Source organism: Brassica napus, chromosome A2 (genome assembly GCF_020379485.1).
Source record: "Brassica napus cultivar Da-Ae chromosome A2, Da-Ae, whole genome shotgun sequence".
NCBI classification, from domain to species: Eukaryota; Viridiplantae; Streptophyta; class Magnoliopsida; order Brassicales; family Brassicaceae; genus Brassica; species Brassica napus.
Window position 1 is genome coordinate 2024947 of NC_063435.1, and position 21012 is coordinate 2045958.

The 21012-nt window shown below is 40.2% G+C and overlaps 5 protein-coding genes across 6 annotated transcripts; all 5 read left to right on the forward strand.

Annotated features, from left to right (window-relative positions):
* The first annotated feature begins 27 nt into the window (after positions 1-27).
* On the forward strand, positions 28-3695 carry LOC106357290 (external alternative NAD(P)H-ubiquinone oxidoreductase B4, mitochondrial). Its single transcript, XM_022699282.2, has 6 exons — positions 28-546; positions 760-1030; positions 1309-1980; positions 2063-2167; positions 2599-2859; positions 2937-3695. Exons 1-6 carry the CDS (start codon positions 458-460, stop codon positions 3264-3266), a joined length of 1728 nt encoding a protein of 575 aa, XP_022555003.1. The 5' UTR covers positions 28-457; the 3' UTR covers positions 3267-3695.
* Positions 3696-3882: 187 nt separating this feature from the next.
* LOC106354439 (probable arabinosyltransferase ARAD1) lies at positions 3883-6658 on the forward strand. The gene is made up of 9 exons (XM_013794368.3): positions 3883-4447; positions 4736-4909; positions 4997-5154; positions 5236-5383; positions 5528-5643; positions 5721-5859; positions 5945-6055; positions 6165-6233; positions 6326-6658. Exons 1-9 carry the CDS (start codon positions 3977-3979, stop codon positions 6467-6469), a joined length of 1530 nt encoding a protein of 509 aa, XP_013649822.1. The 5' UTR covers positions 3883-3976; the 3' UTR covers positions 6470-6658.
* Positions 6659-8993: 2335 nt separating this feature from the next.
* On the forward strand, positions 8994-15491 carry LOC106354438 (cellulose synthase-like protein D2). Of its 2 annotated transcripts, XM_048748914.1 has the most exons (5): positions 8999-9483; positions 9612-9684; positions 9896-10778; positions 12115-12922; positions 13529-15491. In XM_048748914.1, the coding sequence occupies exons 3-5, from the start codon at positions 9910-9912 to the stop codon at positions 15272-15274; spliced, it is 3423 nt and encodes a 1140-aa protein (XP_048604871.1). In that variant the 5' UTR covers positions 8999-9483; positions 9612-9684; positions 9896-9909; the 3' UTR covers positions 15275-15491. The 2 variants fall into 2 exon arrangements, with proteins under 2 accessions (XP_048604874.1, XP_048604871.1); XM_048748917.1 differs by lacking the exon at positions 9612-9684 and having other exon boundaries at positions 8994-9483.
* A 795-nt stretch (positions 15492-16286) lies between these two features.
* On the forward strand, positions 16287-17264 carry LOC106357289 (putative fasciclin-like arabinogalactan protein 20). The gene has a single exon (XM_013796970.3). It carries the CDS (start codon positions 16302-16304, stop codon positions 17115-17117), a length of 816 nt encoding a protein of 271 aa, XP_013652424.2. The 5' UTR covers positions 16287-16301; the 3' UTR covers positions 17118-17264.
* A 586-nt stretch (positions 17265-17850) lies between these two features.
* Positions 17851-20930, forward strand: LOC106354436 (ATPase family AAA domain-containing protein 3-B). Its single transcript, XM_013794366.3, has 8 exons — positions 17851-18302; positions 18478-18573; positions 18825-18935; positions 19020-19329; positions 19429-19519; positions 19610-19940; positions 20015-20163; positions 20254-20930. Exons 1-8 carry the CDS (start codon positions 17997-17999, stop codon positions 20768-20770), a joined length of 1911 nt encoding a protein of 636 aa, XP_013649820.2. The 5' UTR covers positions 17851-17996; the 3' UTR covers positions 20771-20930.
* Positions 20931-21012: the final 82 nt, after the last annotated feature.

The window sequence follows — 21012 nt, forward strand, 5'->3', positions numbered from 1 at the left end:
GGATTGAAGTTAATGAGTGAGCCTCTTTTGTTTGGTTTCATGTTCCAACTAGTATCAGTAACGAACATTGTGCTAATGTCAGATACTCAGATTGATGTGCTGTTATTATACTGAACGTAGATGTAGGCATTGAACTACATTGTCGCGACTATTCAAGTTTAAGAAAAGTCAAACCTAAGAAAACATGTACTTTTATTTAGTGGGTCCCGGGTTTTCATATTTTGGGGGAGTTAAACGAGAATAATATTAAATGATATATTCCTTATTTACTTGGGCATTACTCCAATTTTCCTTAAAACCTCACCGTCTTTCCTTTCTTTGCTTTAGCCTCTCTACTTTTTAAAAACGTAGGGTTTTATAGTTTCCAGTTCTGCTTATTCACATTGGTAGCCTCTCTTCCAAAGTTATATTTATTTTGGAGGCTGAGAAATTTGCAGAAACATTCATCATAATCATCATGAGTACCCGTAGCTTCTGCAAGAGAGCTTACAGCTTCTTCATGGCTTACCCTTCTGCTTCCAAGCTTCTTCTTCTCAGTACCTGCAGGTCTCTCCTTTAGTTTCCTTTACATGTGCTTCACCATTCCATTCTTCTTTCTTCCTATATATATTATTTACACACCTCGTTTAGCTCTTATAAACGTGTATAAATATACTTTTGACTGGTTCATTAGATCTGGTTTTCATAACATCTTATGATTTTTTCTGTCTTTGTCATCTCTCTCTGACCTTTGTCGTATCATGTCTTTTTTTTCTCCAGCGGTGGCGGTCTACTAGTGTATTCAGACTCGAGTCCATCGAAGCGTACATTAACCGCAGATGGCCAAGAAATCAAGAAGAAGAAGGTGGTTGTTCTCGGGAGTGGCTGGAGCGGCTACAGCTTCTTGAGCCACTTCAACAACCCTAACTACGATGTTCAAGTTGTCTCTCCTCGCAACTTTTTCCTCTTCACGCCTCTCTTGCCAAGTGTCACCAACGGCACTGTTGAAGCTCGTAGCATTGTTGAACCCATCCGTGGCCTTATGCGCAAGGTAGGTAACCCCATATTATTCTAACCAGAACACTTCCTGAGATTTGAGATTTTTGGGCCCTATTTGAAATATATTTATTAATTATTTAATATTTTTATAAACTTACAAATAATTTTTATTTAGAAAAACATAATTTTTGTAGTAGTTTATTTGTATCTAATTAAAATATTTTTATCATTCTTATAAACAAATATTTTACAGTTAATATTTCTATGTTATTATACAAAAATACAAATACATATGAACTTTTTGTCTGATTCTGTCCTAATCTATCTCAGAAAGGATTTGAGTACACAGAGGCAGAGTGTGTCAAGATCGATCCATCCAACAAGAAGATCCATTGCAAGTCAAAGGATAGCACAAGCCTCAAAGGCACAACAGAGTTTGACATGGACTACGACATTCTAGTCATAGCTGTTGGAGCTAAGCCCAACACATTCAACACCCCTGGAGTTGAGGAACACGCCCATTTCCTCAAGGAAGCAGACGATGCTCTCAAGATTCGTCGCTCAGTCATAAACTGTTTCGAGAGAGCGTCTCTTCCTGATCTAACCGAAGAAGAGAGGAAAAAGATTCTTCACTTCGTTGTGGTTGGTGGAGGACCAACTGGTGTCGAGTTCTCAGCTGAGCTGCATGACTTCTTGGTCGAGGATGTGGCTAAGATATACCCAAAGGTCCAAGAGTTCACGAGAATCACTCTCCTCGAAGCAGGCGACCACATTCTCAACATGTTTGACAAGAGGATCACTGCCTTTGCTGAGGAGAAGTTCCAGAGAGACGGTATTGATTTGAAGACAAAGAACATGGTTGTGGGAGTGACTGCTGATGAGATATCCACAAAGGAAAGGGGGAGTGGTGAAGTTGTGTCTGAGCCTTATGGTATGGTTGTGTGGTCAACCGGTATTGGTTCACGTCCTGTTATCAAGGACTTTATGCATCAGATTGGTCAGGTTAGTTTTCATATCAAGTTTGAGTAATCAAATCATTTGGTTCTTGTCCATCTAAGTGGATTGCTGAGTATATGTGTTACAGGGTCAGAGACGTGTCTTGGCAACTGATGAATGGCTTAGAGTGGATGGATGTGATAGTGTCTATGCTTTAGGTGACACTGCAACCATCAACCAACGCAGAGTCATGGTAACGTTTCAACACTTCTATATAGGCTTGTGGGTTCGGGTAGTTCGGTTCAACATAAATTTTACCGAATTAACTAGAAATAATTTTTGATTTGGTTCGGTTCAGTATTTTGTTAGTTCGTTTTTTTCAAATCTTATCGAAGTTTAGTTGTGTTAAAATTTTGGATAAATTTGGTTTAATTCAGTTAGTTCGGTTATTTTTGTTTGAAAACTGGCTAGCTTGGTTCGAGTTTTTGGTATGGTTTGGTTATTATTGTTTTTAGTTGAAAAAAAAAATCAAAGTAACCGATTTCACTGAATCCAACCGAACCAAAGAAACATTTCAGTTTGGTTTGGTTCAAAATTCAGCCCTACTTCTATATGTATTTCCTTGTGTCATGTATCAAACGATGAGTGACTTCTCAGAGTTTAATGTTTTGTTATGTTTGCCAGGAAGATATAGCTGCAATATTCGGTAAAGCAGACAAGGGAGAGACAGGAACATTGAACAAGAAAGAGTTCAAAGGTGTGGTGAAAGACATATGCCAGAGGTACCCTCAGGTGGAGCTTTACTTGAAGAAGAAGAAACTGAGAAACATTGCAAACTTGCTCAAGAGTGCCAATGGCGATAACACAGAGCTCAGCATCGAAACGTTTAAGCAAGCCCTCTCTGAAGTTGATACACAGATGAAGAATCTTCCAGCAACTGCACAGGTAAAGCTTCTTCTACTAGACACAGTATTGTACTCAAATGTTGTATCTCTCGTTCTGAATCTTGATTATATTAACAGGTTGCATCACAACAAGGGAAGTACCTTGCAAAGTGCTTCAACAAAATGGAGAAATGTGAGAAGAAGCCAGAGGGACCATTGAGGTTTAGAGGAGAAGGTCGACACAGGTTCCAGCCGTTTAGGTACAGACATTTTGGATCGTTTGCTCCGCTTGGAGGGGAGCAGACAGCAGCTGAACTGCCTGGGGACTGGGTCTCCATTGGTCACAGCAGCCAGTGGCTGTGGTACTCCGTCTACGCTAGCAAACTTGTGAGCTGGCGCACAAGGTCGCTCGTGGTCTCTGACTGGGTTCGACGCTTTATATTTGGTCGTGACTCCAGCAGCATCTAAGTTTCTTGCTTCTCCCCCATTTTTTGTTCTCCTCGGAAGTTTTTTCTAAATGTTTTTATGTTTTTTTTTGGAGCTCGTGGCTGTTACATTCACCTTCTTTTTTTTTATCAAATACATTCACCTTTTTTTTTTTATCAAATACATTCACCTTAATTTTTCTTCCTTGAACTGCCAATAACAATGGCGAATGATTGAAATAACACACCTTATTTATCACGTCAGACAAGAAGTAAGATGACAAGTGGAATCCATGTTACACACAATAAAAAACAAGAAGCAAGACTAAATATATATATATAATCTAATTAATTAATTAAACTATTTCTATAATTCTAATTTCTAAACCAGAGACAATTCAAATTGCAGTTTTTTTTGTTTTCTGTAATTGCAGTTATTATTAGAAAATTTATGGTTATGAAAATTGAAAAAAGGAGAGGAAAAGAGGTCCTGGGAACGTTATTGATCTTGCTTTCTTTTAATGTTATTTTCCCATAACCTCGTGGGCCTGATAAAGGGCTATCTCATTTAGACCCAGACACAATCAATGAGTTCAATCCACCCGGTCCAATCTAATTTCTTAATCCCAAATAAACCAAACCAAACCAAAAATCAGAAATAAAAAAACCGAATTGAACAGTCTCGTCGTCTTCTTCGTTGGCCGAGTAACAGAAGTTAGTAATCGAACTCGTATAGAGGAATCCGATCTCGCAATGGTTGGGAATCAACGTCACCATACTCCCCACAGACCCAGATCGAAAACCCTAATCTTCACGCTTCTCCTCTTCTCAATCTCTCTACTCGTCATCCTCTACACCTTCTCTTCCTCCTCCCGCCCTTCCATCTCCAATCTAAACCAATCGAACCCAACAGAAACATCCTTCGTCGCCTCCCTTGAGCAATTCCTGATCCACAAGGCCCCGAAGCTCTCAATTAGAGACGACACGGTGCGTGGCGAGAGCGATGACGACGATCCGAGGAAGCTCGATGAGATGGTGTTCGAAAGAGAGAATCGGTTGCTAAACGAAGACCCGGTTTATCCAGTCGGGTTTCCGGTTAAGGTCTACGTGTACGAGATGCCAAAGAAGTTCACTTTCGATCTCCTCTGGCTGTTTCGCAATACTTACAAAGAGACTTCGAACGCCACTTCTAACGGTAGCCCTGTCCATCGCCTTATCGAGCAGGTAACTACTTAAAGTCTGAGACTTTGTTGAAAACAATCACACGAGAGAGTCAGAGAGAGATAAAAGAAGAAAGCTTTAATGATTTTGATAGACGATTGATTGAATTAGCTACTTGATTGACTACTTTAGATCCTTAAAGTCTGAGACTTTGTTGAAAACAATCACGAGAGAGAGAGATAAAAGAAGAAAGCTTTAAATGATTTTGATAGACGATTGATTGAATTAGAGCCCTACACTTTGTGATCAGGCTTTGTGTAATTGTTTCTCATTCATTTGTGTATAATGCAGCACTCTGTTGATTACTGGCTATGGGCTGATCTGATCTCTCCTGAATCCGAGAGGCGTTTGAAGAGTGTGGTGAGGGTCCATCAGCAGCATGAAGCTGATTTTTTCTATGTTCCGTTTTTCACTACGATCAGCTTCTTCTTGTTGGAGAAGCAGCAGTGCAAATCACTCTATAGGGTGTGAGTGAGCTTTGATTGTTATATGTTTCTTACATTAGAGAACTAATCTTCCGTTTTAGTTAGAAAGTTACTTTTGTGAGTGTAGGAAGCATTGAAGTGGGTCACTGATCAGCCTGCTTGGAAAAGATCTGAGGGAAGGGATCATATCTTTCCTATTCACCATCCCTGGTCTTTTAAGACTGTTCGCAAATTTGTGAAGAACGCGATCTGGCTTTTACCTGATATGGACTCCACTGGGAATTGGTAACTCCAGATCTTCTTAGTCATGTAGTCTGCTCTCCTAGGTGTACATTGTTGATTCTGTTTTGAACTTTGGTCTTGTAGGTATAAGCCTGGGCAAGTCTCACTGGAGAAAGACCTGATTCTTCCTTATGTACCCAATGTTGATAGATGTGATGACAAATGCTTGTCTGAAAGTGCACCAAAGAGGACCACTCTTCTTTTCTTCCGAGGGCGGCTTAAGAGGAATGCTGTAAGCGTCGTGCCACCTCTTACATTTTCTTCGACAGCAACTTCTCTAGTGTTTCTAATAATTTGAATACTTCATGATATTGGGAAACTATTCCTCTGCCTTGCCTTGGTCTCTCATGATGTGGCTACTAAATTGTTGTCTTAGGGAGGTAAAATACGTGCCAAGCTTGGTGCAGAGCTAAGTGGTGTTAAGGATGTAATAATCACTGAGGGGACTGCCGGAGAGGGAGGCAAATTAGCAGCTCAAGTAGGCATGCGTAGGTAAGCACTAGGTTGCTTCCTAACCGTTTGGTTGCGATACAGTTTTTTTTTTCTAACTGTGTCTGCCTTTCTAGCAGATCTTTATTCTGTTTGTGTCCTGCTGGTGACACACCATCCTCGGCGAGACTGTTTGATGCCATAGTTAGTGGCTGTATCCCTGTTATAGTCAGTGACGAGTTGGAGCTTCCGTTTGAAGGAATACTTGATTACAAGAAGGTATATGTCAAAGAAAGAAAAAACTATTACATTGGCATTCACAATTTTCTTGGCTCTCATTTAATTATTTATTTATTCCTCTCAGGTGGCAGTGATTGTTTCTTCTAGTGATGCAATACAACCAGGGTGGCTTGTCAATCATCTGAGAAGCTTTATACCATCCCAAGTCAAGAAATTCCAGAGTAGCCTTGCTCAAGTAAGTCCAACTTTCAAAATGACACGAACCAACGTTCATAATTTTCCTTACACGCATTGGTGGATCTCTATATCTTCTAAGTAGTATGGTTATTTTCATATTTTTCCAGTACTCGCGGCATTTCGTATATTCCAGTCCAGCTCAGCCACTAGGTCCAGAGGATTTGACATGGAGAATGGTATGTACATCCCAGAGGATGCTGTTTGCATGTACTGCAATGTCGAAAAATCTTAGATTGAGAAAAGATTGATGTTCTTGTTGCAATGACAGATAGCAGGAAAGCTGGTGAACATCAAGCTTCACACGAGGAGATCACTACGGGTTGTGAAAGGATCTAGGAGTATTTGCAGATGTGATTGCTGGAGGCCTAACTCTACTACAGCCGCCAATTCGTTGAGTCCTGTCTTGTCTTAAGAGCCATCACCACACTTCACGTTTTCAGTCTTGGAAGTCCCCCCTGGATAATGTAGTAACAGTAGTAGACTCATCATGTACAATTTCACCAGTTCTTACTATTTCATATCCGACCCAGGAAATAATCTGGTCTAAGATGGTGTGTATTATGGATTCATTTTGCGTATAAGATGAATGTTTATACTCGCAGATATTTTCAAAATAAAAATAAATTCAGGTTTGAAAATAGAAGACATGGGGGTAGACAGACGTTACTACGTGTGTGTTTTGATAACTAGGGGTGGGCACTTTATCCGATATCCGAAGTGGCACCCGAACCCGATCCGAAAAAACCGAACCGAAATCCGAACCGAAGTAGCAAAATACCCGAACGGGTATTGAATAAGGAGAGATTGGATACCCGAACCCGAACGGATAATACCCGAACCCGAATGGATATCCGAAGATAACCGAACATATGTATAATTAACCTTATGTTTCTAGTTTATATCTCTCATTTTATATAAAATATTTATATTGATACTACACATAATTTAAGTTCATATGATATACATACAATTACGGAAAAAATGATTTGCTACTCACTTAAAATGCATGTCAAGTTTTTTATTTCAAAAATTAACAAAAAGTTATATCCAAAATTAAAAAAAAATAACTAAATTAGTGTCTTTTTAGTTTTAAAATGTTATGTCCAAATCTATTAACCATTCAATCTATTAAAAATAAAAAAATAGTTAACTAAAAGTTATATTTTTAAATACAATAAACTTGAGAAATGAAAATTTTAATTTTTTTTTTCAAAATCTAAATATCCGAACCCGATCCGAAATAACCGAATCCGAACTAAAAATACCCGAACCCGACCCGAAGTACAGAAATACCCGAACGGGTTCTAGACCTCTATACCGAAATACCCGAAAATCCGAAATACCCGATCCGAACCCGAACGGGTACCCGAACGCCCACCCCTATTGATAACTAATAGTTTTTTTTTTTCGTCAAAGTTTTTTGATATTATATAACTGGGCCAAGCCCAGACAAGAGCCGAAGCCCGAATACATAAAGACTGACTAGAAGCCCAAAAAAACAACAACGGGCTCGAAAAAATCTAAACGGGCCTTCAGCCCAATCTCAACATCACTCGCCCCACATGGAAAGCGCGTCAAGGAGGCTGGCTCGACACGTGGGGAGATCTGCTCCCTTAGCGCTTAACGCGTCGTCACCGTCTCGACTTAACCGCCTCCATCTTGACGCCACCGGAACAAACACCGACAAAGAACCTCGTTCGTCGGAGCTCAAGACCCGACAAGCCTCCAACGAACGCAAACCATTCTTTTCCGCACTGTCATCACACCGGAGAGATCCATCGAAACTCGAGATCTCCTCCAACTTTAGAGCGCTTCAAACCCTAGACACGCGGATCATGACCCATCTCTTTTCTTTTCTTGACCACCGTCACCTCGCCGGAGGGCATCATCTTCCACAGAGATCTCATCCGCCGTGACCCAAACCCACCATGACGACAACCACACCAACCATGAACCAAAACTAACCTCGTAAACCTTTTTCCCAAAGAACATCGGGATCCCAAATGGAAGCGCGGATCTTTGGTAGCCTCCGCTCTCCATAGCTGAAAGCCGGCGAAGACGAATCTGAAGAAGACTCTCTTCCCGGAAGCTCGAACCGGCGGCGGTGGATCTGCAGAAGCCTCCACCTCCCGAAAAATACCACCACTGTACATGCGGCCACTTTCTCCACCGTGGACCTCCCGACGAGCGCGTCGTAACTCCATAACCAAACCACCGTAAGGGATGAGGGCAGTGACAGAGGTCGGACAAGGCGCTTGTTGACAGGACGGCGAAGAAAAAACGGAGGGGAACCACTACGACGAACAAGAAAAGACTCCGGCGCCGGCACGGACGCTCACGCGCCGGCCGAGCACCGGACTCCAAAGTAGATCTCGCTTCTCTCTCTTCTCTCTCTTTCTCTCTCTGACGGTTTTGATAACTAATAGTATTACGAGAATTATTGGGTGTTAGTATTTTACTCTCTTAAATATGGAAGTGTTGACCAAAGCTGCGTTACGTACACATGTAATTTATTTTATACCATTAGATCATTAATAATATGCTTTGAATATCATAAAAGTCCCGACGACCGCGTATTTTACTTCCTCTGAAAATTTTCCCAAAATACCATCTTCATTTTCTTTTCTTTTTCATCTTTCCATCTCTTCTATTTCAAGGTGTGCTTACACGTTTTTGAGTCCCTACGACATTTTTTTCTTTAAATTCGAAATCTTCTATATCGTACCAAATCACATATTTTAAAATGATAAATTTCCTTTATTTTATTTCAATCAGTATATGAGAGAAAAGAAACTTTGAATCGAACATATATACAAAAATGGGAATATAGGAGGAATAGCAACATTGTTTGTTAATTTCAGTTTTCACCTAAATAAATATAAAAGATAAATATAAATAATCTGACAAGAAGTTAAATAGTCCTTTGTACTTTCTACCTTGTCCGGAAAAGTAAACTTCAGCCATAACCAAAAAAGAATTAAAAGTCTGATCCGTCCACTTGTTTCTCGGCGGTGGTCCACCTTCGTATCCGCTGTCTCCGCGTCAAAACTTCTTTTTACTTTCAGTAATAAAATTGAAATCGAGCTGAGATCCTCCCTCTCGATTATCTCTCTTCTCTATTCAACAAAGCTTAAGATCTTTGAATAGGATATTAAATACTTATTTTATTAGCAGGAGGAGTGCTCGAGTACTTGCTCACGACTAAGTTACTTTCTTCCCCTCTTCTTATTCAAGTCTTTCTTCCTTTCACTATCTTCTCAAATTCTCAAATGCCTCTCATCTCAAGTTGGCTGGCACGACTGGACCGCGTTGAACCATTCCGACAGATTTGTTAATTACAAAGTATATTTTTCTTCCGTCTGTTCTTATAACCCGAAGATCTGAGTTTCTTCTGATTCTCTCTTCCCTCTGTCACGTACTCTTAAGGTAACCAATCGTGGGTTTTTGTTTACTTTTTTAATTATTTTCCTATAAGTTCGTGGTGCGATCGTCTCTTCTTGTCTGAACGTTATCTCATCTTTCTCTCTGTCTCTTTATCACTTCTGGTGCTGAAGGAATATGATTGGAAATTCAAGATTTCCTCGGATTTGAAATTTTGAAAACTACATAAAAGCTCTTCTTTTAAAGGTAAAGATGCCTTTTCATGTTGTACTTTAGTTTTCGAATTTGAAATAGACTATGATGATTGTTGTTGTTATTTATTGAACCCTTTAGATCCATGTAGTGATCTGTTTCTTGTAATGAAATTAAGGTTTTAAGATTTTTTCTATATTATAAGTATTTATATGTCTTTGTTTTTTTCTTTGCTAAGCATCTGTTATTTCACTTGCTTCCTCAGGGATCTGCCAAGAAATGGCATCAAATAAACATTTCAGTAAAATTCCATCAAACCTATCAAACAACTCCGATGCCACCGATCCACCAAGACCTTACGTTCCCAACACAGTCACATTCGCCCGAAGAACCAACTCCGGCCGCTATGTCAACTACTCCAGAGACGACCTCGACAGCGAAATTGGCAGCGTCGACTTCAACAACTACACCGTCCACATGCCTCCGACGCCAGACAACCAGACAACAGACCCTTCCATATCCCAAAAAGTCGAAGAGCAGTACGTCTCCAACTCCATGTTCACCGGAGGATTCAACAGCACCACCAAGGCTCACCTCATGGACAAAGTGATCGAGACCGAGACCAACCACCCGCAGATGGCTGGCGCTAAAGGATCCTCCTGCGCCATCCCTGGCTGCGATGCTAAGGTGATGACCGACGGGAGAGGCCAAGACCTTCTCCCTTGTGAATGTGACTTCAAAATCTGTAGAGACTGCTTCGTGGACGCGGTTAAGACCGGCGGTGGGATTTGCCCCGGGTGTAAAGAGCCGTACAAGAACACGGATATGACCGACCAGGGTGATCAGCAGAGGCTTCCCGGGGGTGAGGGCGGCGGGTCGAAGATGGAGAGGAGACTGTCGTTGATGAAGTCGAATAATAAGTCGGCTATGGTGAGGAGTCAGACCGGAGATTTTGATCAGAACCAGTGGCTGTTTGAGACCAGTGGGACTTATGGTTATGGGAATGCGTTTTGGACTAAGGATGGGAACTTTGGGAGCGGTAAGGATGGGGATGGTGATGGTATGGAGACGCAGGATTTGATGAGCAAGCCTTGGAAGCCACTTACTAGGAAGCTGAATATTCCTGCTGCTGTTCTTAGTCCATACAGGTAACAGACAAAAGTATTTAGATCTTCACTTTTAATCCAGTTCTGTAAGCTCTTAATAGACATAAGTGTCAGTTCGAATAACCGCTGGGACAAAACTAGCCATGGGCATTCGATTTTGGTTCGGTTTTGGTTCCGGTTCGGATTTTTTGTTCTCGGTTGGGTCCAGGTAACAAAGTTAGAAACCGGCTAATATCCGACATAATTTGCATCTGGTTTCAATTTGTTCCGTTTTTTTTGGCTAATTTGGGTTAAAATGTCAAAATCGGTTTTCGGATTAAATATCAGATGTTTTGAATTTTCGGATAAAAAATTTGAATATTTCGGATAATTCTATTATTTTGAATTAAAAAAAATTCTGACAATTCATTTTTTGGTATTTTGGTATATAAATAATATTTTAAAATTATTTTATCATTTCACTAAATATATTTAATATTTATAAGTATATAAATTATATCATAGAAATTTTGATATCCGTTTGGTTCTTGATTTGGTTCTGGTTCTTTGGTTCTAAAAATATAGAATCCGTTTGGGTTGATTTATGATCCAAACCGGAACCAAACCTCTTTTTCGGTTCGGTTAGGTTCTTGAATTCCGGATAAATGTGTTTATGCCTTAGAGCTTGATTGGTTTCCCCGCTACCACCCGCAAACGCAGCTTTTGCGGTTGGTAGCGGTTGACAGCGTTTCGAAACAATCATCCAAACCGTTACAAATCGCTTCAAACCGCTCCGAACCTCTTAAAATCAAAAGCTGGTTCCAGCTAGCGTTTGCGGTTGCGGGCGGTTGCGGGAGGATAATTTTTTTTTCTTTTTCTTTAAAAACCATATAAATACAAAAATAAAAATATTCAATAAATTTTTTAAAATGGAATTATAAAAATACTAAAATATATCTATTATATTTTAATTAATATTATAAAATTTTAAAATAAAAATATTTTCTATAATTTTAAAATTTTAAAACTATAACTTTGAAAATATAATTTACATATTTATTATAATATTATGATTTTTGATATTTTTATAATTATATAAAATGTAAATATTGTTAATTTATTATTTAACCGCTGCTGTATTTGGTAGTTAACCAGTCATAATTATCCCGCAAACGCACCAATTTTTAACCGCAGAACCAGTCGTACAAATCTCTTAAAACCGCTAGAAACCGCAACCACCCGCATCCGCAAACGCCCGCAGCCGCAACCGCAACCGCTGCGTTTGAACCAGTCAGGCCCTTAGACGAAACTAATGATATATAACATAGTTTCTGTAAAAACCTCATGACATTCAAAATATATATATATCTTAATAAAAATGTTATTTCTTTTCTCGCAGGCTTTTGATATTGATCCGTGTGGTTGTACTTGCATTGTTCTTGTCTTGGAGGATAAAGCATCAAAACCAAGATGCTATATGGTTATGGGGAATGTCTGTAGTTTGCGAGCTTTGGTTCGCCTTCTCTTGGCTTCTTGATCAGCTCCCTAAGCTATGCCCCGTTAACCGTTCCACTGATCTCCAAGTCCTTAAGGAGAAGTTCGAAACCCCAACACCAAGCAACCCGACAGGAAAGTCAGACCTTCCTGGTCTCGATGTGTTTGTCTCTACAGCAGATCCCGAGAAAGAACCTCCTCTGGTCACTGCCAACACCATTTTATCGATCCTAGCTGCTGATTATCCTTGTGAGAAGCTTGCTTGCTACGTATCAGATGATGGAGGAGCGCTTCTCACGTTTGAAGCTATGGCTGAAGCTGCTAGCTTTGCAAACATTTGGGTTCCTTTCTGTCGTAAACACACGATAGAGCCGAGGAACCCTGACTCTTACTTTAGCTTAAAGAGAGATCCTTACAAGAACAAAGTGAAACCTGACTTCGTCAAGGATAGGAGACGTGTTAAGCGTGAGTACGATGAGTTTAAAGTCAGGATTAACAGCTTGCCTGACTCCATCAGGAGACGTTCTGATGCTTATCACGCAAGAGAAGAGATTAAAGCCATGAAGATGCAGAGGCAGAACAGAGACGATGAGCTTTTGGAGCCTGTTAAGATTAAGAAAGCTACGTGGATGGCTGATGGTACTCACTGGCCTGGAACTTGGTTGACTTCTGCTAGTGACCACGCCAAAGGTGACCACGCCGGTATCATTCAGGTATAAAGTTGATTAGTAAACCCTTCTTAACTTTCTTGGACGTCAAGTTTCAGACTAGGCATGGACATATAAAATCAAAAACCAAACCAAAAACCGGACCGAAACCAAACCGAGAACATAATGAGTATCTGAATATCTAAAATATAGTCTATATACTTAAAATACTAAATTATACTTAGTTCTAAAATTAACAATATTTTTTTAAAAAGCCTATTTATAAACGGTACTAATCTAAAAAACCAAATTGACCAAATATTTTTTATCCGAATCATTTTAAAATTATCCGAAAGAACTTAATTATCCTAATAATTGTTATCTGAAATATTTAAATTTATCTGAATTATCCTATATTTAATAAAAACTAAAAAGTCTGACTTTTACTTGAATTATCCAAAATTACTAGAAACCCGAAATTTTATCAGATATTATCTAGTTTCTAACATTATTACTCTAAACGAACCGAAACCAAACCGAATTTTATAAATAAGGAAATGGTTCTTATATCTCTAAAACCAAATAAAACGAACCGGAACAGAACGGAAAACCAAGCCCATCCGTATTTCAGACAATGGATCAACATCTCATTTTTGTCTCAACTGATGTCAGGTGATGTTGAAGCCACCTAGTGATGAGCCACTACATGGAGACTCCGAAGGTTTTATTGATCTAAACGATGTGGACATTCGACTCCCTCTCCTTGTTTATGTCTCCCGTGAGAAACGTCCTGGCTATGATCACAACAAGAAGGCAGGAGCCATGAACGCACTAGTAAGAGCTTCTGCCGTCATGTCAAACGGAGCATTCATACTCAATCTCGACTGTGACCATTACATATACAACTCCGAGGCAATGCGAGAAGGTATGTGCTTCATGATGGACCGAGGAGGCGACCGTCTTTGCTACGTTCAGTTCCCGCAACGGTTCGAAGGTATTGACCCCTCTGATCGATACGCTAACCACAACACTGTCTTCTTTGATGTCAACATGAGAGCTCTCGATGGGCTTATGGGCCCGGTTTACGTCGGAACCGGTTGTCTCTTCAGGAGAATAGCTCTTTACGGGTTCGACCCGCCTCGGTCCAGAGAACGTTCCTCTGGCTGTTGCGGTTGTTGTTTCCCTCGTGGTAAGAAGAAGAAGAATCACATCCCTGAGGAGAACATAGCTCTGCGGATGGGTGAGTATGATGACGAGGAGATGAGTCTTTACTTAGTCCCCAAAAAGTTCGGTAACTCGACGTTCCTCCTCGACTCCATCCCCGTTGCTGAGTTCCAAGGCAGGCCTTTGGCGGACCACCCGTCTGTAAAAAACGGGCGGCCGCCCGGCGCGCTCACGATTCCTCGTGAGCTTCTGGACGCGTCCACTGTAGCCGAAGCTATCGCTGTTATCTCGTGCTGGTACGAGGATAAGACCGAGTGGGGGTCCCGTATCGGCTGGATCTACGGGTCGGTCACGGAAGACGTTGTGACGGGCTATAGAATGCATAACCGTGGGTGGAAGTCAGTTTACTGCGTGACGAAGCGGGATGCCTTCAGAGGCACGGCACCTATTAACTTGACGGATAGGCTTCACCAGGTTCTCCGTTGGGCTACCGGATCTGTTGAGATCTTCTTTTCGCGTAACAACGCGCTTCTCGCTAGCCCTAAGATGAAGATCCTCCAGAGAATCGCTTACTTAAACGTCGGTATCTACCCGTTTACATCGATCTTTCTTATCGTATACTGTTTCCTCCCTGCTCTGTCTCTCTTCTCTGGTCAGTTCATTGTCCAGACGCTTAATGTCACGTTCCTCGTCTACCTTCTCATCATCTCCATCACTCTCTGCTTACTCGCCTTGCTGGAGATCAAATGGTCGGGGATTTCACTAGAAGAGTGGTGGAGAAACGAGCAGTTTTGGCTCATTGGAGGAACAAGTGCTCATCTCGCAGCTGTACTTCAAGGTTTGCTCAAAGTCATAGCTGGAGTTGAGATCTCATTCACTCTCACTACCAAGTCTGGAGGAGATGACGTGGACGACGAGTTTGCGGATTTGTACATGGTCAAATGGACTTCGCTTATGATCCCTCCTATAACGATCATGATGGTGAATCTGATAGCTATTGCGGTGGGATTCAGCAGGACGATTTACGCTGTGGTTCCTCAGTGGAGTAAGTTGATAGGAGGAGTGTTCTTTAGCTTCTGGGTGTTGGCTCATCTTTATCCTTTTGCTAAAGGGTTGATGGGAAGGAGAGGGAGAACGCCGACGATTGTTTATGTGTGGGCTGGTCTTATTGCTATTACGATCTCCCTTCTTTGGGTTGCTATTAATCCACCGGCTGGTAATACTGAGATCGGAGGGTCTTTCAGTTTTCCATGATAGGTTTTGGTTGGTTGAATCGTTGAGTGCTTCTCAAGAAAAGTCACATTCGTTTATTATATTTTTTTGTTATTTCTGTCTGATTAGGACAGAGATCGGCTAAATATAGTTTGAACGAGACGAGTGAATGTACTTACCACTTAGTTTCTGTCGTTTTTATTTTTCTTGTTCTCTCGTTGTATCATTTATAAATTATAACATATGTTTTTTTTTCTCTTTTTACTGAGCAATAATATTTTTTTATTGAAACTAAATGGTCAATGCCAATAGATCCAAACATCATAATGAGGACAAAAGCACAATCAAGAGATCTATATAGTTCTGACAATTTGTAGACGTGTATCCAATCTTCATGACTCTACGTGCCAACCATGTGAGAAAGCAAAGCATTATTTTTGTTATATAATTTAGAGGCATGATGTTTAGTAGATCTCAGAAGAAATTCGTCAAAATTAACCAAATTCGAAACTAGTGATATTTATTTCTTTTTGTTCTTCTATTTATTTCAAATACTAACAAAATTAACATCTACATTTGTAAAGAGTAACTCTTAAAAGTAAAATTATAATATGTCATACATTTGTTATTTTTGTTTGAAAGTGTAAGTTTACAATATTACTTCTAAAAAATTTGATTGTTTTTTTTTGTGAAACTAATCGTGGAATAATCTAAATTCATAACCTAATAAATAAATAAAAAATATTAATATCTAGTATACTATTTATTGATATAGTTTCAGCTTTTACATGAACTCTACAGAGTATGTACTACTTGCAATTTGTAGTATTAGATATAACACTTGAAATCACACATCATATTAGTTGAACAAACTCACTGCAAACTCGCTCACCATGCAGTTACCATGATCAGTTAATTTGGTGGAAAACAACACACGCATGTCCAAAACTAAACCTTTTAAATCGCTTAAACAAACCTTATCGGATACTATGAGAGACTATATTTGAGCGTCCCATCAATCCATTCTCCAAAACCCCCCCAAAAAAGAACAAGAAAGGTATTAGAAGACATGAGAGCTATTCAAACTTATGTGACACTCTTCTTCATCTTAGTCATAATCACAACAACATCAACAGGAGCCCAAAAGAGTCCTCATCATGGAAACAACCATGACCTCTCTATCGCCATAGAAGAAATGGAGAAAGCAAACTACTTCTCTTTCGTGATGCTCATCAACATGTTACACTCCACAAACCCTAGACTCCTAGCCAATATCACATTCTTGATGCCAAGAGACAAACCCCTTTCAAGATCAAACATTATCCAACAAGATTCCATCTCCGAATTCTTGCTTCGCCACTCCATCCCTTCTCCTCTTCTTTTCGAGCATCTCAACCTCATCCCCAACGGCTCCATCGTTCCATCCTCTCTACCACATTACACCCTCAAGATCACAAACGGTGGAAGATTGAACTACTTTGTCAACAATGTCAAGATCATAAGCCGCAACATTTGTACCTTAGGTTCTATCAAGTGCCATGGCATCGACGGTATATTACCATCTCCAAGTGCTATCAACGATGATTCTCCTCGTGATAATAATCACACTTCCCCTTTCATTTCTTGCCCTAGCAGCCACAACAATAGTGAACACGATAGTCCTCATGACAATAGTGAACACGATAGTCCTCATAACAATAGTAGTGATCACAATAGTTCTCGTCCTGGTGATCATACTCATACTCATGTTGCTCCTTCTCCGACCAGCAGCCCGACTCTTGTGCCAAAATCAGATTCTTCTACGATTCGTGAGGGAGATACGTCAGGTTTTGTCGTCCTTCTCGGATTGCTATCGTGCGTGATGGGCATAGCAATGGCCATGTAAAGTTTAACTCCGCGGACAGCAAGGATAACACCTACTAATGTGTAACAGTATTCACTTGTTATCGTTTTTATATATATGTAACAACAAGAAAATATGATCTATTCATATATTGTAACCAATTCAAATATGTTTTTAGTTCTTATATTCCTTTAAAAGATCTTCTTTATAAAACAATTCGTATTTATTTATTCAAACGTATGGCTGACTAAAAATTGTATTCTTTCCGAAACTTATATAAATAAATATGTGCAAGCAAGAGCGTTGAAAACAATTTAAGCTTACAAAATTTTCATCAATTAATAAAAATACAATATTTTATAGTTATAGTATTAGCGAAAGCAACTAATCTGTAATAGTAAATAGTATTCACTTGTTTTTAAAAAAAAAAATCTATTGTGGTATTAATATAGTAATATATGTATGTAATTAGACTATGTTACAAATACTATTTCAAAAGTAATTTTTTAAAAATTATATAAAATTAAAGTTAGAAATTTTCTTCATAAAAATTTATATTAAACTATCAGCATAGTTTCTTAAAAATTGAAATAAATTACGAAAACGATCTTTAGTATTTGTAACAAAGTTAAAATAAAATGTCAATATATTTATCAAATATAGTGATATAATTTTGTAATAATAAACACATAAATGGACCGAGCGAGTTGGTATATCGGGTCAAATATCGGGTAAACCCGACCCGAGATCTAAACCCTTACCAAAACCCTGGCAAAATCTCTCTCAGCTTTTCCATTTCTATGGCTGCGTGAAAATTTCTTGATCATCAAGTCAATCTCTTCCTCATAAAATCCTCTTCAATCAGGAAGAACCCTAATTTAGTCTCCTCTTAATCCAATTGAGATTCCAGGAGCAAACAAAATGGCTCAGAAGTGTGCGATTGGTTTGATCTCAGCTCTAGCAGCTTCCGCTTCCTTCTCGAAATCGAACATCGCTTCTGCAGATGGACCTCCTCTCACCTTCTCCGGTTTCTCCACTTCTCCGACTCCTCAGCCGCAGCAGGGTTCCGCTACTCCGCCGGCGCCAGGATCTGGCGAAGAGTCCGATGCTCCTCCGCGGATTCGGAACGATAATCCGAGGACGACTTCAGCTGGGTTCGATCCCGAGGCGCTTGAGCGAGGGGCGAAGACCGTGAAAGGGATTAACAACTCTGCTCATGCCAAAAAGGTTTGAATTTTATGTTTTTTTTCTTTAGATTTGAGATTTACATTGAAAAGAATCTCAAGTTTGATTTGTATGATGAAGCTAATGGAAGATGGATTATGAGGATAGGTGTCAAAAAGTGTTTTTTTTTTTTGTTATGATTGGCCTTCACGATTGATGAATGTTTGGTTTCTGGTAGGTATTTGAAAGAATTAAGACACAAGAAGAGACGAGGCAAGCTGAGTTTGCTGCTAAGGCCCAAGAGTTTAAAGCTCTCCAATCACAAGCTGAAGCTGTAAGATCAACTTACTCTTAAGCTCATTGTACATACATTATTGATTACATGGTCTGATTCTGGAGATTTTTTGCGCTTGGTTGCTTATATAATTTGTTCTTACAACTCTCTGGCTACCTACTGGAATGAAACTGCGGTGTAAATATATCAACTGCTGCTGCTATAGTTTTTGTTGCATCTCTCATTATTCAACTTTTGAATCTTCCTAGGTTGTGAGATTATGTGCCTGACTTTTTTTCCAATTTTACCAGGAAAGGCAAAGGGTGATACACGAGGAACAGAAGAAACTTGCTCAACACCAAGCACAAACAAAAGCACAGATGGCTCGCTATGAAGATGAATTAGCAAGTAAAAGGATGCAGGCATGCCATTCTACACATACTTTCTTAAATAAAATTGAGGACTTATATTCTTTCTTACGAGTTATGTTGTACATCTTGTTACAGGCTGAGAATGAAGCCCAGAGAACAAGAAACCAAGAACTCGTGAGGATGCAAGAAGAATCAGCGATTAGGCGGGAAGGAGCTCGGCGAGCTACCGAGGAAGAGATCCAAGCACAGAGACGACAGACGGAGAGGGAGAAAGCTGAGATTGAACGTGAGACGATCAGGGTCAAAGCTATGGCAGAAGCCGAAGGGAGGGCACGTGAATCGAAGCTATCTGAAGACGTCAACAGGAGAATGCTTGTCGATCGTGCAAATGCAGAAAGGGAAAAATGGGTTTCTGCTATCAATACTACATTCGATCACATTGGAGGTCTGACATTAGTGACACAGTATCTCTCTATCGTTTTAATTCATTCCTTGTGGAAGCTTCTCTTTGGCAGTTGATTGACTCTTTATCCTTTTTTTCTAGGGGGCTTGCGTATGATTCTAACTGATCAGAACAAGCTGGTTGTTGCTGTTGGAGGTATCACTGCTCTTGCAGCTGGGATCTACACAACGAGGTAAAGACTAATAATGGCTGAGAAAAGACCAGTTATGAGTTCTTGTTTTGTTGAGGAGCTTAGTCAGTTTAATAAATTGCTTTGTTGCAGAGAAGGTGCCAAGGTTATCTGGAGCTACGTGGATAGAGTCTTGGGGCAACCTTCTCTAATTAGAGAATCATCGAGAGGAAAGTACCCTTGGTCTGGCTCGGTTTCTCGTGCCTTGTCCACGTTGAAGGGTGGTGGTAAGGAGGCTGCATCGACAAATGGAAAAGGGTTCGGTGATGTTATTTTGCACCCTTCTCTTCAGAAGAGAATCGAACAGCTAGCTAGTGCTACTGCCAACACAAAGTCCCACCAAGCACCTTTTCGAAATATGCTTTTCTACGGTCCACCAGGAACCGGGAAGACGATGGCTGCCCGAGAGCTGGCTCGTAAATCTGTATGCATTCTCTCTCTTTCAGAATCTCAAGGACTTTGATTATCATTCTCATCCTTTGATTTGTTACCATTCAGGGTCTGGACTATGCGTTGATGACGGGTGGAGATGTTGCTCCCCTTGGAGCTCAGGCTGTAACAAAGATACACCAACTGTTTGACTGGTCCAAAAAGTCTAAGAGGGGTTTGTTGCTCTTCATCGATGAAGCCGATGCGTTTCTCTGCGAGTAAGTTGCAAATCCACTAGCTGATGATGATAATCTTAACTGAAGGGGTTTTAGTTTTTTTCTATGCTAATTTGAATGCAAATTCGGCAGGCGGAACAAAACATACATGAGTGAAGCCCAAAGGAGTGCACTAAACGCACTCCTCTTCCGCACCGGTGACCAGTCCAAAGACATAGTCCTAGCGCTAGCCACAAACCGACCAGGTGATCTAGACTCAGCAGTGGCTGACCGTGTCGACGAAACTCTCGAGTTCCCTTTACCTGGAGAAGAAGAGCGCTTCAAGCTTCTAAACCTCTACCTGGACAAGTACATTACCAAGACCAACCTTAAAAAGCCTGGTTTGCTCCAAAGCCTTTTCAAGAAAGACCAGCTGAAGATCGAGGTAAAAGGCGTCACAGAGGATCTCTTGAAAGAAGCGGCCGCGAAAACAAAAGGGTTTTCAGGTAGAGAGATCGCGAAGCTGATGGCGAGCGTTCAAGCGGCTGTGTATGGAAGCGCGGACTGCTTGTTGGACGCGAACCTTTTCAGAGAGGTGATTGATTACAAAGTCGCTGAGCATCAACAGAGGAAGAAACTAGCTGGAACCGATACAGGTAACAAGAAATGAAATCATACATCAACATATGTTGTAGATTTGAACAATTACTCAAAACTCAAAACCCCGAGCATTGTTTATGAAAGGGTTTGGGCAAAGAAAAAGATTTTTGATTTTCCAAATTGTTCCTCCCTATGATTCTAAAGGTGAGATTTATAGGATTGTTTGAAGATTCAGTAGGGGTGGGCATTTCGGTTTAGTTTCGGGTTCGGTTTGGGTTCGGTTTGGTTTGGGTAATTTGGGTTTTATAAAAC

Excerpts from the sequence above, each read along its gene's own strand:
- LOC106357290 (XM_022699282.2), top strand. The coding sequence starts at position 458 with ATGAGTACCCGTAGCTTCTGCAAGAGAGCTTACAGCTTCTTCATGGCT. Across the intron at positions 1,031-1,308 it reads TCCGTGGCCTTATGCGCAAG|AAAGGATTTGAGTACACAGA; the intron begins GTAGGTAACCCC and ends AATCTATCTCAG. Across the intron at positions 2,860-2,936 it reads ATCTTCCAGCAACTGCACAG|GTTGCATCACAACAAGGGAA; the intron begins GTAAAGCTTCTT and ends TTATATTAACAG.
- LOC106354439 (XM_013794368.3), top strand. The coding sequence starts at position 3,977 with ATGGTTGGGAATCAACGTCACCATACTCCCCACAGACCCAGATCGAAA. Across the intron at positions 5,644-5,720 it reads GCTCAAGTAGGCATGCGTAG|ATCTTTATTCTGTTTGTGTC; the intron begins GTAAGCACTAGG and ends CCTTTCTAGCAG. Across the intron at positions 6,234-6,325 it reads AGGATTTGACATGGAGAATG|ATAGCAGGAAAGCTGGTGAA; the intron begins GTATGTACATCC and ends TTGCAATGACAG.
- LOC106354438 (XM_048748917.1), top strand. The coding sequence starts at position 9,910 with ATGGCATCAAATAAACATTTCAGTAAAATTCCATCAAACCTATCAAAC. Across the intron at positions 10,779-12,114 it reads GCTGTTCTTAGTCCATACAG|GCTTTTGATATTGATCCGTG; the intron begins GTAACAGACAAA and ends CTTTTCTCGCAG. Across the intron at positions 12,923-13,528 it reads ACCACGCCGGTATCATTCAG|GTGATGTTGAAGCCACCTAG; the intron begins GTATAAAGTTGA and ends AACTGATGTCAG.
- LOC106357289 (XM_013796970.3), top strand. The coding sequence starts at position 16,302 with ATGAGAGCTATTCAAACTTATGTGACACTCTTCTTCATCTTAGTCATA.
- LOC106354436 (XM_013794366.3), top strand. The coding sequence starts at position 17,997 with ATGGCTCAGAAGTGTGCGATTGGTTTGATCTCAGCTCTAGCAGCTTCC. Across the intron at positions 19,330-19,428 it reads TACATTCGATCACATTGGAG|GGGGCTTGCGTATGATTCTA; the intron begins GTCTGACATTAG and ends CTTTTTTTCTAG. Across the intron at positions 19,941-20,014 it reads GAGAGCTGGCTCGTAAATCT|GGTCTGGACTATGCGTTGAT; the intron begins GTATGCATTCTC and ends GTTACCATTCAG.